The 16,410-nt window shown below is 39.9% G+C and overlaps 1 protein-coding gene across 2 annotated transcripts in view; it reads left to right on the top strand.

Annotated features, from left to right (window-relative positions):
* Gpc6 (glypican 6) overlaps positions 1-16,410 on the top strand; it is a 989,931-nt gene that overhangs the window by 235,739 nt on the left and 737,782 nt on the right. For both annotated transcript variants that reach the window (XM_075949426.1, XM_075949427.1), the window contains exon 2: positions 12,538-12,696. In XM_075949426.1, coding sequence (XP_075805541.1) covers positions 12,538-12,696 — 159 coding nt within the window. The remainder of the gene's footprint in view (positions 1-12,537; positions 12,697-16,410) is intronic.

Below are 16,410 nucleotides of genomic sequence, written 5' to 3' on the forward strand. Positions count from 1 at the left end.
TTCTTTCCTGATTATCTCTCCTGAAGCTCAAAGTAGAAGGAGGTCTGGGGATTGTGGAGCTTCGTCTTAAATCAATGAGCTTTTCCAACTGGAGGCTATGCTGAATTTTCCATGATAATTGATTATTGTATACATAATAGCTACATTCATAAAGCATCACGAGCCAATGTTGGTCAAGGCAGGAAAAGATGAATGGACTGATTTTTGGGAATCAACATCCAATGGCTATAGACCAGTAGCTAATATCTCAACGACAAGCAACATTCTTATTCTAGAATTTCGAAGGGTATTATGTTTAGTTAGTCTGCTTATCTTCATGGCATACACATCTTCTAGATCCTTCTATCCCTTGGCATTATTAAGTAGTTACTGTTGTTTGTATACCACCCTGCCATGAATGCAACCGTCCAGCAAAAGGGAAACACAACCTCTTTGGAGACTCTTAAGCAACCCTCGCCTTGTGCCAACATGTATTGCGTTCAAGGTGTATTTACCCTAGAACCTGTCTATTTGGTTACTAACAGAGAATACTCTTGTGCAATAATAATATAGATTTTTTTTTTTTGGTTTTTCGAGACAGGGTTTCCCTGTAGCTTTGGAGCCTGTCCTGGAACTAGCTCTTGTAGACCAGGCTGGCCTTGAACTCACAAAGATCCACCTGCCTCTGCCTCCCGAGTGCTGGGATTAAAGGCGTGCGCCACCACCGCCCGGCAATAATATAGTTTTAACTGCCTAAGGATGGTACTCTAATATTATTTTTGAGAAAAAATGTATTTGTCATGTTTTTTGCATTTTCAACATGTTGCCATATTTTCAGAAATGCTGAACTTTCTGAGATAGGATCTGTGCAGTTCGTGATATTTAAAGTGTCGTTACAGTGTGTCTTTCCTATGCTGTATGTAGCTATGTGTTTTCTTTCTTCAGAGACCAAATCTCTAGCTTTTCTTTCAGTCCCCTCAATTTTTGGTACAGATATCTATTTATTAGCATGGATATTATTTTAATGGCATGCTTTTATATTTTACTTTATAATGTCTTTGTGGGATTACATTCATTTAATAATTATGTATATGGTAGTAGCATTAGCAAAAGGTTTTTGTAAAATGATGTAAGTGGAGAGATTAAATACATTTTCATAAAAGGTAGTTTGAGTGGCAGCATATTTTAAAATCACCATCAACTCGGTCTGTACAGCAGAATTCATGGAGTCCTCTCTAGCATCGCTGCCTTTCCCTGGCTATGGCATAGTTTAATAATGGTCTTTATGACTTCTTCAAGGTGAACCTAATAATGTCATTGAATTCATGTAATAGGTGTCCATTACTTACATTATTGTATTGATTTACTTTTCTTTATTTGTTGAACCAAAATATATAAAAAGTTATTATATGCGGAGTTCTGAGCTAAGTATGAGGAACATAGTTGGGGAACTGATTTAGAAATTAGTTCTCCAGTATATCTGCTTTCCCCAGAAAGATGGACACATTGAAGCTCAGTGAGATGTGAATTGAAGGCCTTGTGCCGCCTATGGCATATGGCAGGGGCCGGTAGTATTGGAATCTCGACTCTAGATCCTGGAAGTTCACCCAAAGTCCTGAAGAGATGTTTAAGTGAGAATTGAAGAGATACAATAGAAAGGAGAATGTATAAGAGAGGGCTCATGGTTTCTTACCAGCTAGAATAGCCCTCTGAGTAAGTTCTAAGATAAAACTGAGTGTACCATTCAGGGCTCTCAGTATTCTGTTTGGCAGAATATTTAAGCACAGTGGTAAGAGATGAATTGAAACTTAGATATTCCCATAAAGGGTATGATTAATGGTGCATTAAACTGAATAGTAGAGTAAATTTATAGGTGGGTGGTTTTGGTTATGTTGTGGTTGTACCATAATCTTTACAGAGGAAATTGGTAGAGGTATTTTTTTTTTTTGGTATGCTTCTTCCAGAACCATTATTTAAACTTAGAGGAGGTCAGGTGGGATTTCTGAATACTTAAACTCAAGAAAACACTTAGGAATCCTGAGGATATAATAGGCACCCATATCATAGACCCTGCACATAAAATTTAGCTTGAGTTTAATTGTTCCATTAAATCCTTTGTATATGATTTTCTTTAACGTATTTCTTGTATGTTTTCCCTTCTCCTGAGTCAGTAACAGGATGTAGGAAGTTTTAACATAAACAGTGAACCTTCCCATGACCATAAGAAGTGCATTTAGCTGGACTAAACTTAGTTTTTCTGAAACAGCTTTCCCCCTAAGAAATATGTCGTCTCACTCTATCCTTTACATTAAAACGCAGTCTTAGCTCAAAACTTTTGCAGTAATGTCTGACTTTGAAAAGCCTATCTAGTGGATTAAGAGTTCTTGTAATTTAATCCATATTGATTCATTTAGTTATTTAATATATTTGCTTAAATGTTGGGCTCCTGCAGGGGTACATCCAGTTTACAGTAGCATTGTAGAATCTGTATAGCTGTCAATGTGCCCCCTGGATAGTCATTGTAGAATCTGTATAGCTGTCAATGTGCCCCCTGGATAGTCATTGTTTAAAACCACATTGCTCACAGAGAAACAGGGAGTTGATGAAGAAACAGCCTTAGGTATTTTTGCTGTCACTGGTGGAGTTCTCTTAAGATTATTTGAGCATTTTAAAAATTCATATTGATTTTTTGATCTTCTGTCTTTAGTGTAGTTTTAACATTTAATTCAGATATTCATTTCCATTTAACTGTGTGGAATGTGTGCTTTTATTTCAAGGGGGTGGTTGGTCTTTTCTTTCCTGAGGGTCTTTACTCCTCTGTGTTCAAAAAAAAATTACAGCTGAGGTTTAATTATACCAATGTGTTAACGACACTGCTGGGCTCCGGTGCTGCCTTCCGACTGGGAGCATTTGAGAGCCCCTGGTTGGAGAGGATGCTTAATTTATTACAACGTTTGCAGCACTGTCGTTTGAAAGATCCAGGTCCCTGTACACAAGTTTCAGAAAGCCACCTCTTGCCCTTTATTAATTGAAGAAGAAATGCCTAGGGATGAGGGCTGTCTCCTTCGTGGAGGCCTCCCATCAGTCATCAGTGAAGTAGGGGCTGATGCTGTTTTTCTATGGGTATCCATCTTCGAGGGATAGTGGGGATTAAAGCAATTATTATAAATTAATGACTCTATGAGTTGTAAAAGGTTGGATATTATGGAGTTTCCTTGTCATCGAGGTAGACGATTACTGAAATATACACTTGTGGACTGCACTATAGATCTTGTGACATTTCCAGCCCCTCTGCCTTTTATGGCTTTCCTCTGTGTGATACCATCAGCGTTGCAGTCGTGCTTTTACAGATGCCCACTGAAACTGCAGTATTTTAGAGAGGAGAAAATAATTTTTCATAAAAGCTTACATGCAGTTCAGTTTGATTAGGTTCTTAATCACTCTCACCTAGACTTGGCCCCTGCACTGAATCCGTCTGTGAACTGCTTTATAGCTACTGAGCTTGGGGCAGTAAATCCTAAGTTTTCAAGTGAGCTGTCATATAATTTAGTAGGAATGCTGATCTGCTGTTATCAAGGTCAAAAACAAGCACTTTGTAAATTGGTTTATTGTCTATCACCACAGGATCACCAAATTCAATTGCAGAAATGGTAACTTTGAGTAAGCAAAGATGAGTGAGGGATTACAGAAGCAATAAACTCAAAATTGATCATCATCCGTGGGTGGATTTGTAGGAAGCAGTTGGTTTGATGGATGCAATGTGGGTCACAGAAAGCAAAAGAAATAAGTCAGCATCTTGGTCAGTGGAGTTACAGAAGGTTAAGGGAGCCGGAGAATTATGGCTCGCTTGTGTTTGGCAAGAAGATTTGAAGAAGGTTAACTAGATCTTGCCAGGATGGTTCATAAAGATGAAATCTGGCAAGAGGAGAAATGTACAGGAGCTGTCATTCACTCTGCAGGATTAATGGCATCTTTGAACACCTGAATATGAAGTCTGAACAGCCCTAAGGTAAGGGCGCCAGGTGTCTGAGGAGCTCTGAAGTTTGCAGCATCCTAATGAATGCTACCTAAAATTCCTGTTAAGGGCTGGTCAGGAGCCTCTCTGAGGAACGCTGAGAGAAAGTGTTTTTGAAATGTGGAAGCTTAACTTATGTAAATACTTTTTGGAAAGCAAGCATAACTTCATAGATACTTCTTTTTTTTTTAATGGACGAAGAGCCATACAAAGTCTTCTGAACCTATCTGAGTGAGCATCGCTATTTCTGGTTTGTGGACCTGCATTGTTCTGTATGGCCTTTACTCTTCCCTCTCTGTAGCCGGCTGCATATCACCTCAGCCTTTAACTTGCATCTTTCAGATCTTTTACCAAAAATTACCATAAGGAATGCATTGTATAATGCAACCTAATACATACATAATACAAGTGACTGCAGCAGAAGGCTCCAAGAATTTCACTTATTTGTATGATGAACTCTGAATTGTTTTTTGTTTTAAAGCTTGATTGTTGTTGGCTCCCTGCTAAAAGATTTCATTTCCTGCCTTTTAAAAGATGTTAGGGTGACTAGAACAAGCATAGCTCCTACTGGAATTGCAGCCTGCAGATATATAACCAATATTGCTACTTCTTGACTAGAGATCAAATAACAAAGATACCATCATAAAGCCCATGGAAGTAATATATTCCTCTATGTTCATCTGTGTCTGGGAGATTGATAGGGATGCAGATATGTGTTCTCATACAACCTGTACTTATAAGGAAAGACTTAGCATGGGTATAGTTGTCTGCATTTTACTGGGATTCTTAACTATAAGATCTCTGTATCTCTTAATACTAAATATAGTAGCTGTCTAGTTACTTGTGTATTGTGTGCCTAGTTAAAAATGAGTGAATGAATTAATTAATAAGAATCACATGCCTTCCAGTAAGTAGATTGTTGTTTTTGTTTTGATTTGATGTTTGTCCTCTTGTAATGCTGAGTAGACCTGGGCCTTCTTCCATGCTAAATTATCAGTATATGACTAAGCTGTATCCTCAGCTTAGATTTCTTCTGGGAATTCTGACAAAACCATCCAGGAGCGATTAGAGTGAGGGAATCAGTGGGTATGGCAGCAGCGAGGAGACAGACGTCTGTGGTCTAAGGCACTTTCAATGGCGTACAACTTTAGCAGCAAGGAAGAGCTTCTGTCCTGGGACAGTAGCCACTCCAGAAATTATTTGTCACCCCAGTTTCTCTTGCCCAATAAGTGCCCTGCTATGACCGATGGTGACCATCGAAGTGTGGGGGATCCTAGGTTCCCTTTGTCTGCCATTCTGAAACCAACTGTACAAGTCTACCGCTTCCATCTGTCTAAGACAACTGACAGTTGCCAATGATTACAAACCAATTTTCCCTTGGGGTAAATGAGTGTTTCAAACATAGGTCTTTACGAAGATGGTGAAATTGACAGATACTTGTAGTCTATGAGCTTTGTCATTGGAGGCAAAGCTTATGAACTGGGAAGAGCCAGACAGGCAGCAAACACACACATCACCTTTAGCTCCACTTGTTGGTTTGCTGGTGATGCTATAGCCAGCTTTGGAGAAGTATGTTCAGATCATCAGTTACTTAGTGAATTTCCTTTAAGCATAGTGATTACTAAATGTACACAATGGAAGCAGAGGCAGAGAAGTGGATGTATGGAGACTTTGTCTGGGCTGCATAGCTATGTAATGAGAAAAGCCAGCCTGTGAATCTAATGACAGCCTCCTTCAAATATGCAAAACAAACCTAACACTTACCAAATTGAAACACAAACAACTATACTGTATACAATAGTAAGTAAATCATATTAACACAGAAGTAGGGAAACACACAACTCAATCTTCTCTGCATGTTCTACTGACTGACAATCGTATTCCCCAGGCCTGCTGGATCTGAGTTCTATAATAGATGCTACTGCATACCCTACTCAAGCTGACATCTGGGAACATCATTATCGTTGCTAGAAACCAACTACATTGGAAATATTTATACTATGGCAATTTGGGTAATTTGGAAATTATGTTGGGATATATATTGCTTTTAAATCAAACCCCATAATTTAAAAATCTGTGGAGCTAATGGGTAATATTTGATAGCACAACACTGACTCTATTTTTAATCCCTCAGATATCACTCTTGATTGACTCAGAAAGGAAAAACAATAACTTCCATGTTCTTAAGCCTTGGGTTAAATTTATAATAATTTTAGGCAATTGAAGTCATCACCTCTGTGGAAAACTGAGTCAGTGAAGAACGTGAAGAGGGTTCTAATACTCTTTCTACAGAACCCTCTGTGCATGTACGTGAGCTCTTCAGAAAGTCAGAATCAATAGTATCTTAACACTACACATGCGTGTACAAATATGTAAACAAGTTGTATGCCTTGGGTTACTTTGAAGGATTGTCTAGTGTGAAATCAGAATCCAGGTCAGCAAGCTCACGCTCTGCAGGACAACATGCCCATCGGAAGACCGAGGCAAGAGCCATGGCTGGAAGCTTGAGGAAAACAAGTTTTCTCAATGACACCTCCTGTTGCTCTGACAGCCCTTTCCCAGGATCAGCTCAGACTCTTACATCATTCATCTTGATGTCCTTCTTAAGACCAGCTGGTTGCAGATGTTAATTGCATCCTCGCAATGCCTTGTATCAGCTCCTAGCTTCTTGTTTGGATTTTGAATTCCCAAGTTCTGCAGTCAAGCTACACTAACATAACTATTCCAGTAGCTCAGTAATCTGTCCATGACACCCTTGGTCAGAGAAACGTAGCATTTCATTTATTATCCTGTCCAAGTACAGTGTGAACCCTCTAATGGACTCAGCAGCCATTGAAATCACAATATATTCGAAACTATCTGTATTCAGTTAGTACTTGTTGTTTAGTAGTAAAACAAGTATACACAGACTCTTTCCAATGCAAGATGAAGCTGGATGCCACCATGCTCATTTATGCTCCAATGTAATCTCCCTTTGCTCTTTCTGAACTAAATTGCAAGGGAAAGCTCTGCTATGCAAAGATTTAATGCCATAGAGTGGAATATAATATGTCTGAGTCTGAAAACATAACCTACCTCCAACATGTGCTTTTTGCCTCTTTTCCTACAGACATCAGCATCCTGTTATAAATTTAAAATATCCCATTGCACCATTGTAAGTTTGCTACTGTGCTCCAGTCAGACTTGCTATAGGTTGGTGTGTATACAGAGTTTCTTATTAATGAACTACAGCTCATGGAATCATAGTATTATGTTTATATTGTTGGCCCTGTAACATGCAACTGTAATCTTGCTGAATTGCTTTCTGTAGAAAGTTACCTATGTTGAAACATTGAAAACTTTCTGCTGAGATGTTTTTGACATTATTTTTGAAAATCATTCTGAGACATACTCTACAAGGTGTTTGCATATGAGTGTTTCCTGTGCCAATTTCCGAGAACCTTGTGTTCAGGTAGCATTTTACATGGTATAAGTTTTGATTTAATCAGTCGATATAGTTTATATATACTTAAAGCAAGGGGAATTGCTTATATTTTAACATGACCAATGTATTAGCAATGTAACAATTTCATAACATAGAGAGCCAGTTAGATGTCACAATGGGAAGAATGTCTGTCCTCCATCCTGCTCGCCTCGTGCACTGCACATTCCCATGCCCCTTAAGGCTTGTTCTTTCATCACTCTGAGGGAATTTCTCCTGTCATCAGGTCAATTCTACACAGAAAACTCAACAGTATAGAGACAATGGGTCTATGCCGGTTCATCTGCGTCGTCCAGTGTAGTGTGTTGGAAATTCTCCGTGTGCAATTCTGGGAATCAAATTAAACAACTAACTTCTTGGTTGTATTTTTAAAAGATTACATTTATAAATTTTTTAGTTTTGTAGGAGTCTGCTAGTTAGTACCCAGCTGCTCAGCAGCTCAGCCCCGAAATAACCACACAGAAACTGTATTATTTAAATCACTGTTTGGCCCGTTACCTCTAGCTTCTTATTGGCTAACTCTTACCTCTTAATTTAACCATCTCCATTAATCTGTGCATCACCATGAGGTCATGGCCTACCAGCAGAATTTCAGCACATCTGTATCAGGAAGCAGCTTCATGGCTTCTTTCTGACTTCACCTCCTTTCTACCTTGCTATTGGCTAAGCCAGTTTCTTTATTCATTAATTAATAAAGGCAACACATAGATAGAAGGACCTCCCACACCATTTTAGTGAAATTTTTAGAAACTTAGCATTTAAAGCCCTTACCAGGAATTTAACATCAAAGGACAATAGCAATAAGAGGTAATTTGGATAAGACCCTCAAAAGTAGAATATCAATTTAGTTTTCTCAAACTTGTGAGAAACAATTTTTATTGCGATGTTGATCAATGTCCCTAAACAATAGCTTTCTTTAAAGATAGGAAAGGTCATTTATAATAAATCTTAAGAGTGAAAAAGTTTTCAAAATGTACCTGTGTGGATGTTTGGCAAACTTAAATTTATAGAAGCACATTGGAACCTATTATTTTAAAAAGTGCTAATTTCTTTTGCTTGGCCACTCTTGGTTGTCATATGCAGGAAATTTAGAAGACTTAATCAGCCCAGGTATGTTAACCTCAACAAACTCTCTTGCCTATAAGAAGCACTAGCAAAGCCTTAACTTCTAGAATACTTCTAGAATATTGCTTCTTCGGTTTCCTTAGATGATTTGCCCAGGTAATCAAAGTAAATAGTTATATATGCAGACACTGCAAATGACAGGTAAATATTTACATATGCAGACACTGCACTGCAAACGACAGGTAAATAGTTACATATGCAGACACTGCAAATGACAGGTAAATAGTTATATATGCAGACACTGCAAACGACAGGTAAATAGTTATATATGCAGACACTGCAAATGACAGGTAAATAGTTACATATGCAGACACTGCAAACGACAGGTAAATAGTTACATATGCAGACACTGCAAACGACAGGTAAATAGTTACATATGCAGACACTGCAAACGACAGGTAAGTAGTTACATATGCAGACACCGCAAATGACAGGTAAATAGTTACATATGCAGACACTGCAAACGACAGGTGCCCATGCCTCTCTAACATATATTGAAATTGTTGGATTGCAGCGGTAAACAGTGAGAGAACCTACACAGAGTCTGAAGACACCAAATCCAAAGCAAATGCTGCCTTCCCTACCAGACAGAACATAGAAGTTTAGGAATCAAGCACTGTGTAGCTCTTGCTATCTTTAAACCTTGTGACTTCTAATATCCTGCCCCCTAGAAGGGACTTTGTAGTCATGTTTCTTAGGGTTCTCCATTTCTAGGAAATGGCACAATGTGGTTTTCTGGAATCTGCTCTGCTGCTCCTTCCTGGCAGGCCATTTCTGTTGCTAGTTTGGGACACACTGTGAGGTCGCAGGTTGTCACTTGTGAGGTCGTCCGGTTTATGGTAGCGGAGCTGCAGAGGCTGGCTCACTTGGCTAATGAGGTCCTGCTGTCTGCTGCCCTTAACCACCGTGCCACTCACCAAGTCTAATTTTGGCAGTTTTCAGACCTGGGGCCTTGTTTGGAGGGAGTGGGATTTGGCAGAATTAAATTTCTGCTGTCACCGTGGCATCTTGGGGGTGGAAATGAACATCTGGGCAGACTTTGGGGAAAAGATATTGTAAAACTTGACATAATTGAAGGGGACATGGAGAGGGAGGAACAGTCTCATCTTTTATTTCTTGGAATACAGAGGACAACGTAAGGTCTTTTTTTATGTCCTTGAATTCATTTTGCAGCTTCTTGTTGGAGATCCCTTTTCCACATATAAATATTGGCTTATTTACTTTAAGATTTCTAGTGCCAAAAAATTCAACAATGCACTGGCGTTAACTCCCTGAAGTGAAGAAGTATCAGCTTATGTCTTCCTTCTTCTTTGTGCTTGTGCTAGATCTTGTGACCATGAACCCATCATGGTCTTTTTCCCATACAATCTGTTAACCAGTGGTGGATTAGTGTGTGCACACTTACAGTTTTTGCTGTGCATTTTCTTTATTTGTGGCTTCTTATGCTAATTTCCATTATCCTTAGCATGCCCTGATGTGTCTAGCCACACTCCAGGTGAAAGAAATAATATGTCTAATTATATATCACATATGGTATAGACCATCTAAGGCAATTCGATAAAGGAACATGATTGAAAAATCTTTTCCAAGACCACTTTTTCTCCCTTTATAATTTGTAACTTTGAAATCACCACTATTATATGTTCCTCGGGGCTCAAATTACTCAAGCTGGGAAACGTTTCCATAGCCTGTGTTAGATCTACTTTCTTCATAGGGAGAAATACCTTTGAGCTTGACCATAGAAAATTAAATGATTTTGTTATTGCAGGCTGTGGGATCTCTATCATAACTATATTCATAGCATCCTAATGTTGATAGAGTCTGAAACTATGTAAAGAACAGCACCAGCTAGGGTGTGTTGATGGTGTTTTATCTACTGATAATTGAATTTGAAATTATAAAACTTCATTCTAAGCCAAATATTATCCTTTCAAACTTTCGCAGCTGTGTTCACAAGATTCATAGAAACAGGAATGGGACTGGATTTGGCAAAGGGCTCTAAATGAAGAGTACTCATGTATGCCTACCCAAAATGATATCAGAACAAAACAAATTTTCCTAAGCTCCTCGTATTTTTTTGTGTTTTTGCATATATGTGTGTGAGTGCACGTGAGTGCCCGTGCACATTTTTGCATGCGTGTTCTTAGACCTGTAGCTTCCGGTTTATAAGTGCCTCCCTTTCTCCCTCATCACAGTGGTACATTGTTCATGGAGAGAGATAGAGATAGAAATAGAGATAGATAGATAGATAGATAGATAGATAGATAGATAGATAGATAGATAGATTGATTTCTATTAGATTGCTTCCTTGCCAGGAAAGCTGCAGAAATTGTGACGCAGAGAGAAGGTGGAACTATAGAAGAATATCAGAATGTTAGTTCCTTTTCTGATGGCAAAGTGACATTTTTTTCAATGCTTACATGAGATGAACAGAGTGGCCTTACCTGGCCCATTTTGTCATGGCCCCAGAGTCATCTTGTCTGAGGTTAGAGTTTTGTGAACTGGTTTTGGGGCAGTAGGAGAAAGTGAGCACTAGACTGGCTTTTGTAGATCATGAGAAACTTGTTTTTCTTTCTTCTTTTCTAACCCCACCCCTCCCTCCAGCCAATCCCCAGAACTGCTACATTTCCAGTTCCAGGTTCCCAAGTGTGTTACTAAATAATTGAAGCCTATAGCAAATGTAAACGCGGCGTGACACAATGTATATCTTTCCATGAGATCCCGATTCCTCCAAGAGGAACGGTGAACCTGAATTGGATGGTTTTTTTCTTTCTCTCAAGGACGATAGGTTTCTGGTTTTATTGTAAAATTATGTGTGATTTTAATAGTCTCATGCCATCTTAGAAGTCACATAAATTCCACCTTTAATATATAAACTTGGGAAAGCATGCCATCCTGGTCGTGTTTTTATAGGGAACTTAAGGATCCAACTGCTTCTCAGTGTGTGAAACACTCTACACTTCACCCTGGGCTGCAAGAAACTTTTATTTATCCTGTTAAACATCGCATGTGAATTTAATAGTCATAGCATTAAGTGCTCTTTCCTTTTTGGTTTCAGTGCCCTAGAGGGAATGTCTGAGAGTGGATTTGGATTTTATGTAGCAAGATATCGGGTTGATTTTCCTTCTTCCTTCTAGACATTCTGACAAACACTTTTGACGCATTCTGAGCCAAGTACATTGGAAATTCACATTTTGCACAGTGTAATTCTCTTTTAATTTCATGTAGCAAAGTATAGGCTTGTCCTTGCCATATCACTGGAGAAAGCCATGCTGTCAAAGGAGGTGGCCCGGCATCCGTGGGCTGCCCGAAGCACAGGCTTTCTCTCCTTTTCATCTCCATTTCTGCCTGATGCCAGAATTAGTTAAACCTATCAGTGGCTTCCTCTTTCCAGAACAGTTTTTATCTGACAAGAAATGTCAGCTGACACAGGATATCACTATTAAAGACACTCTGCCTTTCCCCTCTGCCTTCCCACAGACAGCCGTGCAGGACACCCAGTCATCTCTCACCATTGTCCCTTGTCCCTGTTTCTTAAGAGGCTGTGGTAATGGGCTTCGGAATTGTTCACCTTGTTGATATTTTCTAAGACAAGCACACTTAAGACTCTCTGATGCCTCTTGTTACCCGGTGCTCTTTGGTAATTTTAAAATAAAAACAGGAAGGGAAAAAGAAAAGAAAAAAAATCAGGTGTTTTGAGAATTTCCACACACCTGCAGTGAGTTATGTGGTGGGGACAGACAGCAAATATCAGGTTGAACTTAAGTCTCAGAGGCCTCGGGAGTGGTAAACACATGGAAGCTTAGGTCCAGTTTGGGTCCAGGAGAATGGCTGGGGAAGAAAGGGGACGGGTGCTCCCAGGATTTGAATAAAGTCTCCCAAATCTACCCAGAATCCTTGACATTTCATGCAGATGTTCGGTTTCTTCTCTTTGCAGGGGAGCACCTCCGCATCTGCCCTCAGGAATACACGTGCTGTACCACAGAAATGGAAGACAAGTTAAGCCAACAGAGCAAACTCGAGTTTGAGAACCTTGTGGAAGAGACGAGTCATTTTGTGCGAACTACGTTTGTGTCAAGGCACAAGAAATTTGATGGTAGGTGTAGCTCGCTGCCCTTCTCTGTGTTTCTGCTGTGTGTTTATGCAAGGCTTTTGTCCTGCCTGGGAAAGCATTTCTAAGAGATGGTTCCATTTCCTCTCAAACACATGTAGAATTTGTCTGTGTTTAGGAAAGACACGGACATCCTTGACAGTGTCGTGTTCTCTGGTATCGTCATGGAAAAAGTCAACCCTGCCTGAGCAAAGAGGTGCTGTGCTCAGGTTCTGCCCGTGCCGTGCCTCAGGAGTGCGATGCTCATGTTTCTTTAGTTTCGTGATCCTAATTCAAGTTTTCTTATGGTTTAGCTTGTCTCCAGTGCTTCACTGAGACAGTTCATTTGCAACGTCCTTTTTCTTGCAGCTGCTTGTACCACCACATACTTTTTAAGAGGACGGGCGTGTCCCCACGACCGTGACACGGACTGTGTTATTTTAGTATTTGCCATCCGTTAATGTGACGCACTCTATACAGCAGGTGCCATGCGTTACACAGAAAGGGTATCGACCCCCTTTCATGTCCAGATCATAAGTAAGCCCCATCATTTCCATATTTCCATAATGTTATTCCGTGTGCTAGAGAGGACAAGAGTGAAGACACTTATCTCTGTCATTTCAGCTTGAACTTCCTATTCAGGGCTATAAAAATACTCCCCTGCAGTGTGAATTTCAGCAGTTTCAATAAGGATGGCAGTTTAGCGCATGTTTTCAGTGGATGTAGAGCGCTTACTGCTCTAAGAAGTGCATGAACTGTGCTACAGTTCGTCGGGCAGCAGACTAGCATGTTGTATAGGACTCCCGTAGTCCCCACTGGACACGTTCCCCAGCCCAAGGCCAGCAAGACCCTATCCACTTTCTTCACCCTCTTAGTCAGGGCACCACAGATCCGGTTAGAAAAGGCTTGCCAATGCTTTCCTTTCAAACAGCCTATTTCATGGTTGCTTGAAACTCTTATTGTATCACTGTTGCCTTTCGAATTTCTTCTCCATGACCTGAAAGCGGGGCTGCACGGATGGACTCATGAGGATGTTCCATTTTCCATGCTGCTGGCGCGACGACCTCTCTACGAGGCTGTTCCCGCGCCTGCACTGTCTTCTCTCTTGCTCTGTGGATAAAGTTATCAGTGGATATGTGTGACAGCGATTCCTTGTGGAAGTCTGATTCCGTGAAGTTTTTCTCTTGAATCTAATGAGGGTGTCCTTGGGGGTCGCCCTTGATTGACAGATTACAAGTCCAGCAGCATTCGGCGGCTCTGGGTTTAGGTGCCCACAATTTATCATTGCACGTGGAGACGTCTTGTCCTCGATGGCAGAGAGCAGCTGAGGGTGATCCCGCTGCCGCTGCTCCTCGCCTTGTGTTTGGAAACCCATTCTGATGCATTTACAAAGCTGTCCTTTGCCATGATGCTGTTAATTCCGGGACAAAACGCTGAGGCTGGAATGTGTTTCTCATAAGAAAAAAATAATAGATGGCAACTAGCTTCATGAAAAAATTTTATATATATATTTTAGCGAAGGAAAGCAATTCTGCTTGACCAAGCCAGACACTTCTGGCATTGTATTAGTTAATTTTATATCTCACTTGTCTCAATTAAGAAGCCCTGCTTCTAAGACAGGCGGGTTTTAAACTGTGTTAATGCTCTCTGGGATCACCGTTGCTATGGACATCTTCTAGGTTAGTTTTAGAGACTTTTAATTTGGTGAGGCCTTCTGCATTCTTACTGAAGTCTGGTATCCAAAACTTTCCATTCAGTTCTTGCCTATAGTCCACGTTGTCAGAGGTCCAGCCTGCACTGTTATAGGTTGCTGCTTTTTTTAGCTATCTATACTTCTCCATAAAAAGGGAACTACCATTTAATTTATATCGCAGAATGTTGATTCCTCTGCTCATTAAGGATAGCAGCAAGTTTACTTGCATGTGGTATATGTGATCTAATCCATAGTGCATATAGAGGCTGCCAGGTTAGTCTCTGATTGTGGCTCTGTGTTCTTTTAGAAATGCCTGGTTTCCATCCACTCTATCGGTGTGATTCTGTATAATCTTAGTATTAACACCACACCACATACTACTATGACTGTACATTTTTCTCAATTGCACATCAATACGCTGGGTAATACTTAGAAGATGCTATTGTGTGTAATTGTAAATAGTTACTAAATAATGGAAACATAACCATGGATACATTTGATTTCTTCCAAAGCTTTGCAAGACTTCAGGTTTTGCTTGAAGTCCCATTAACCTAATATTGGAAGGACAAGAAATATACTTTGCCACGTATAGAAATTGTATTCTTTGGCAGATAATTATCTGGGTAGATATTTTTCTTTAGTGATAAAATTAGTAAAGAGCTCAACAGAGCTGCTTTCAACATGCTATGTCAGTAAGCCTACATTTCTGTTCCTTTTCATAAGTGAAAATCATATGCATGAACCAGCCCAGGGTACTTAGCCATGTTCACAACTTTATTCCCTTACCTCTGATCTGCTACACACTTCAGAAGTTCCCAAACAAGCAACAAGATTATGTAAAAATGTCATCAAGGAGGGTGGTGTCCTTGTCTAGGCAGTCACTATGTAGGTACAATCCTGTGTTCAGTGACCACTAGGTCTGGCCAGTTTGCATTTCTGTCTAAGTCTTCACTGTGGGTATGTGATGGGTTTGTTTGGGTCCCCTTATGAAGCCTTCTGAGCTTGGCAATGGTGTTGGAGACAACGCATGGCCTCTTCACACTCTGAGATGTGTGCTTCATCATCAGGGTCAGCTGAAATGCAAGGTCACACACCTGTCAAGTGGAGAGTCACAGTTTGTCCACACCTCGCCATTCCTTCTTGTTTACTGTCTTCCTCTGCCCCATATCCTCGTCTTCAGATGCGCTGGATTTCATGGTCAACCAGTTAGCGATGCCTCTTTCTCCCGTCTGTCCTGTCCTGATTATGGTTGGGAGAAAGAAGAAATAATTTTCAGGAAAAAAAGAGAAGTAGTTTGAGTTAATTTTAATTCATAAAAAAAGGAAAGAAAGAAAATTACTCACCTAAATATAGTTCAACTCTCCAAGGAGCTGGGAGCCTCCAGAGGGGAGGGACCTTGCCAAGTTTCCATCCAGGCGTGTAACCTGATACCTACATCCATCTTATAAATAGCAGTGTTGTAGGAAATCAATATTTAGTTTATTTGTTTTGAGTAGACACTGGCAACCCTTTGCTGATGTTTCTTTAGCAAAACAATTGCAATAATTGTGTACTTATAATCTAGCCACAGTTTTGGACAGGGTAGAGACAGCATTCAGTTGTCCAAAGTCGTTCCAAAGTTTAAAGGATTACAAAGACAGCATTACAGACTCACCGGAGGCCTATTGTGTATCCTCCTTAGCCAGTGCAACCAGCTGGATTTCATCATGGTGTAGGTAGTTGAACCCCTTCGCTAGAATGATTCTGGAAAACAAATTATTCAGAAACAGAATATTTTTCTTGAGAGGATTTGTTTTTCCTTCATATTTATTCAACCTGAAACTTACTCACAATGCGAGCCTTCTATGAAGTTCTTCGTTTGTTTGTTGTTGTTGTTTTGTATTTTCTTCTTGATCTTATTATTGAACTTTTCCTCCTGATCATTATTTATGTATTTTAATGATATGCATTCATCCAGAGTTTTGGCACCAAGAACATTTTTTAAAAGCAAGCTAAAAACAAAAGACTGGTAATTTCCATTCTTCTGT

This window comes from Microtus pennsylvanicus, chromosome 15 (assembly GCF_037038515.1).
Source record: "Microtus pennsylvanicus isolate mMicPen1 chromosome 15, mMicPen1.hap1, whole genome shotgun sequence".
In the NCBI taxonomy this organism is placed as follows: Eukaryota; Metazoa; Chordata; class Mammalia; order Rodentia; family Cricetidae; genus Microtus; species Microtus pennsylvanicus.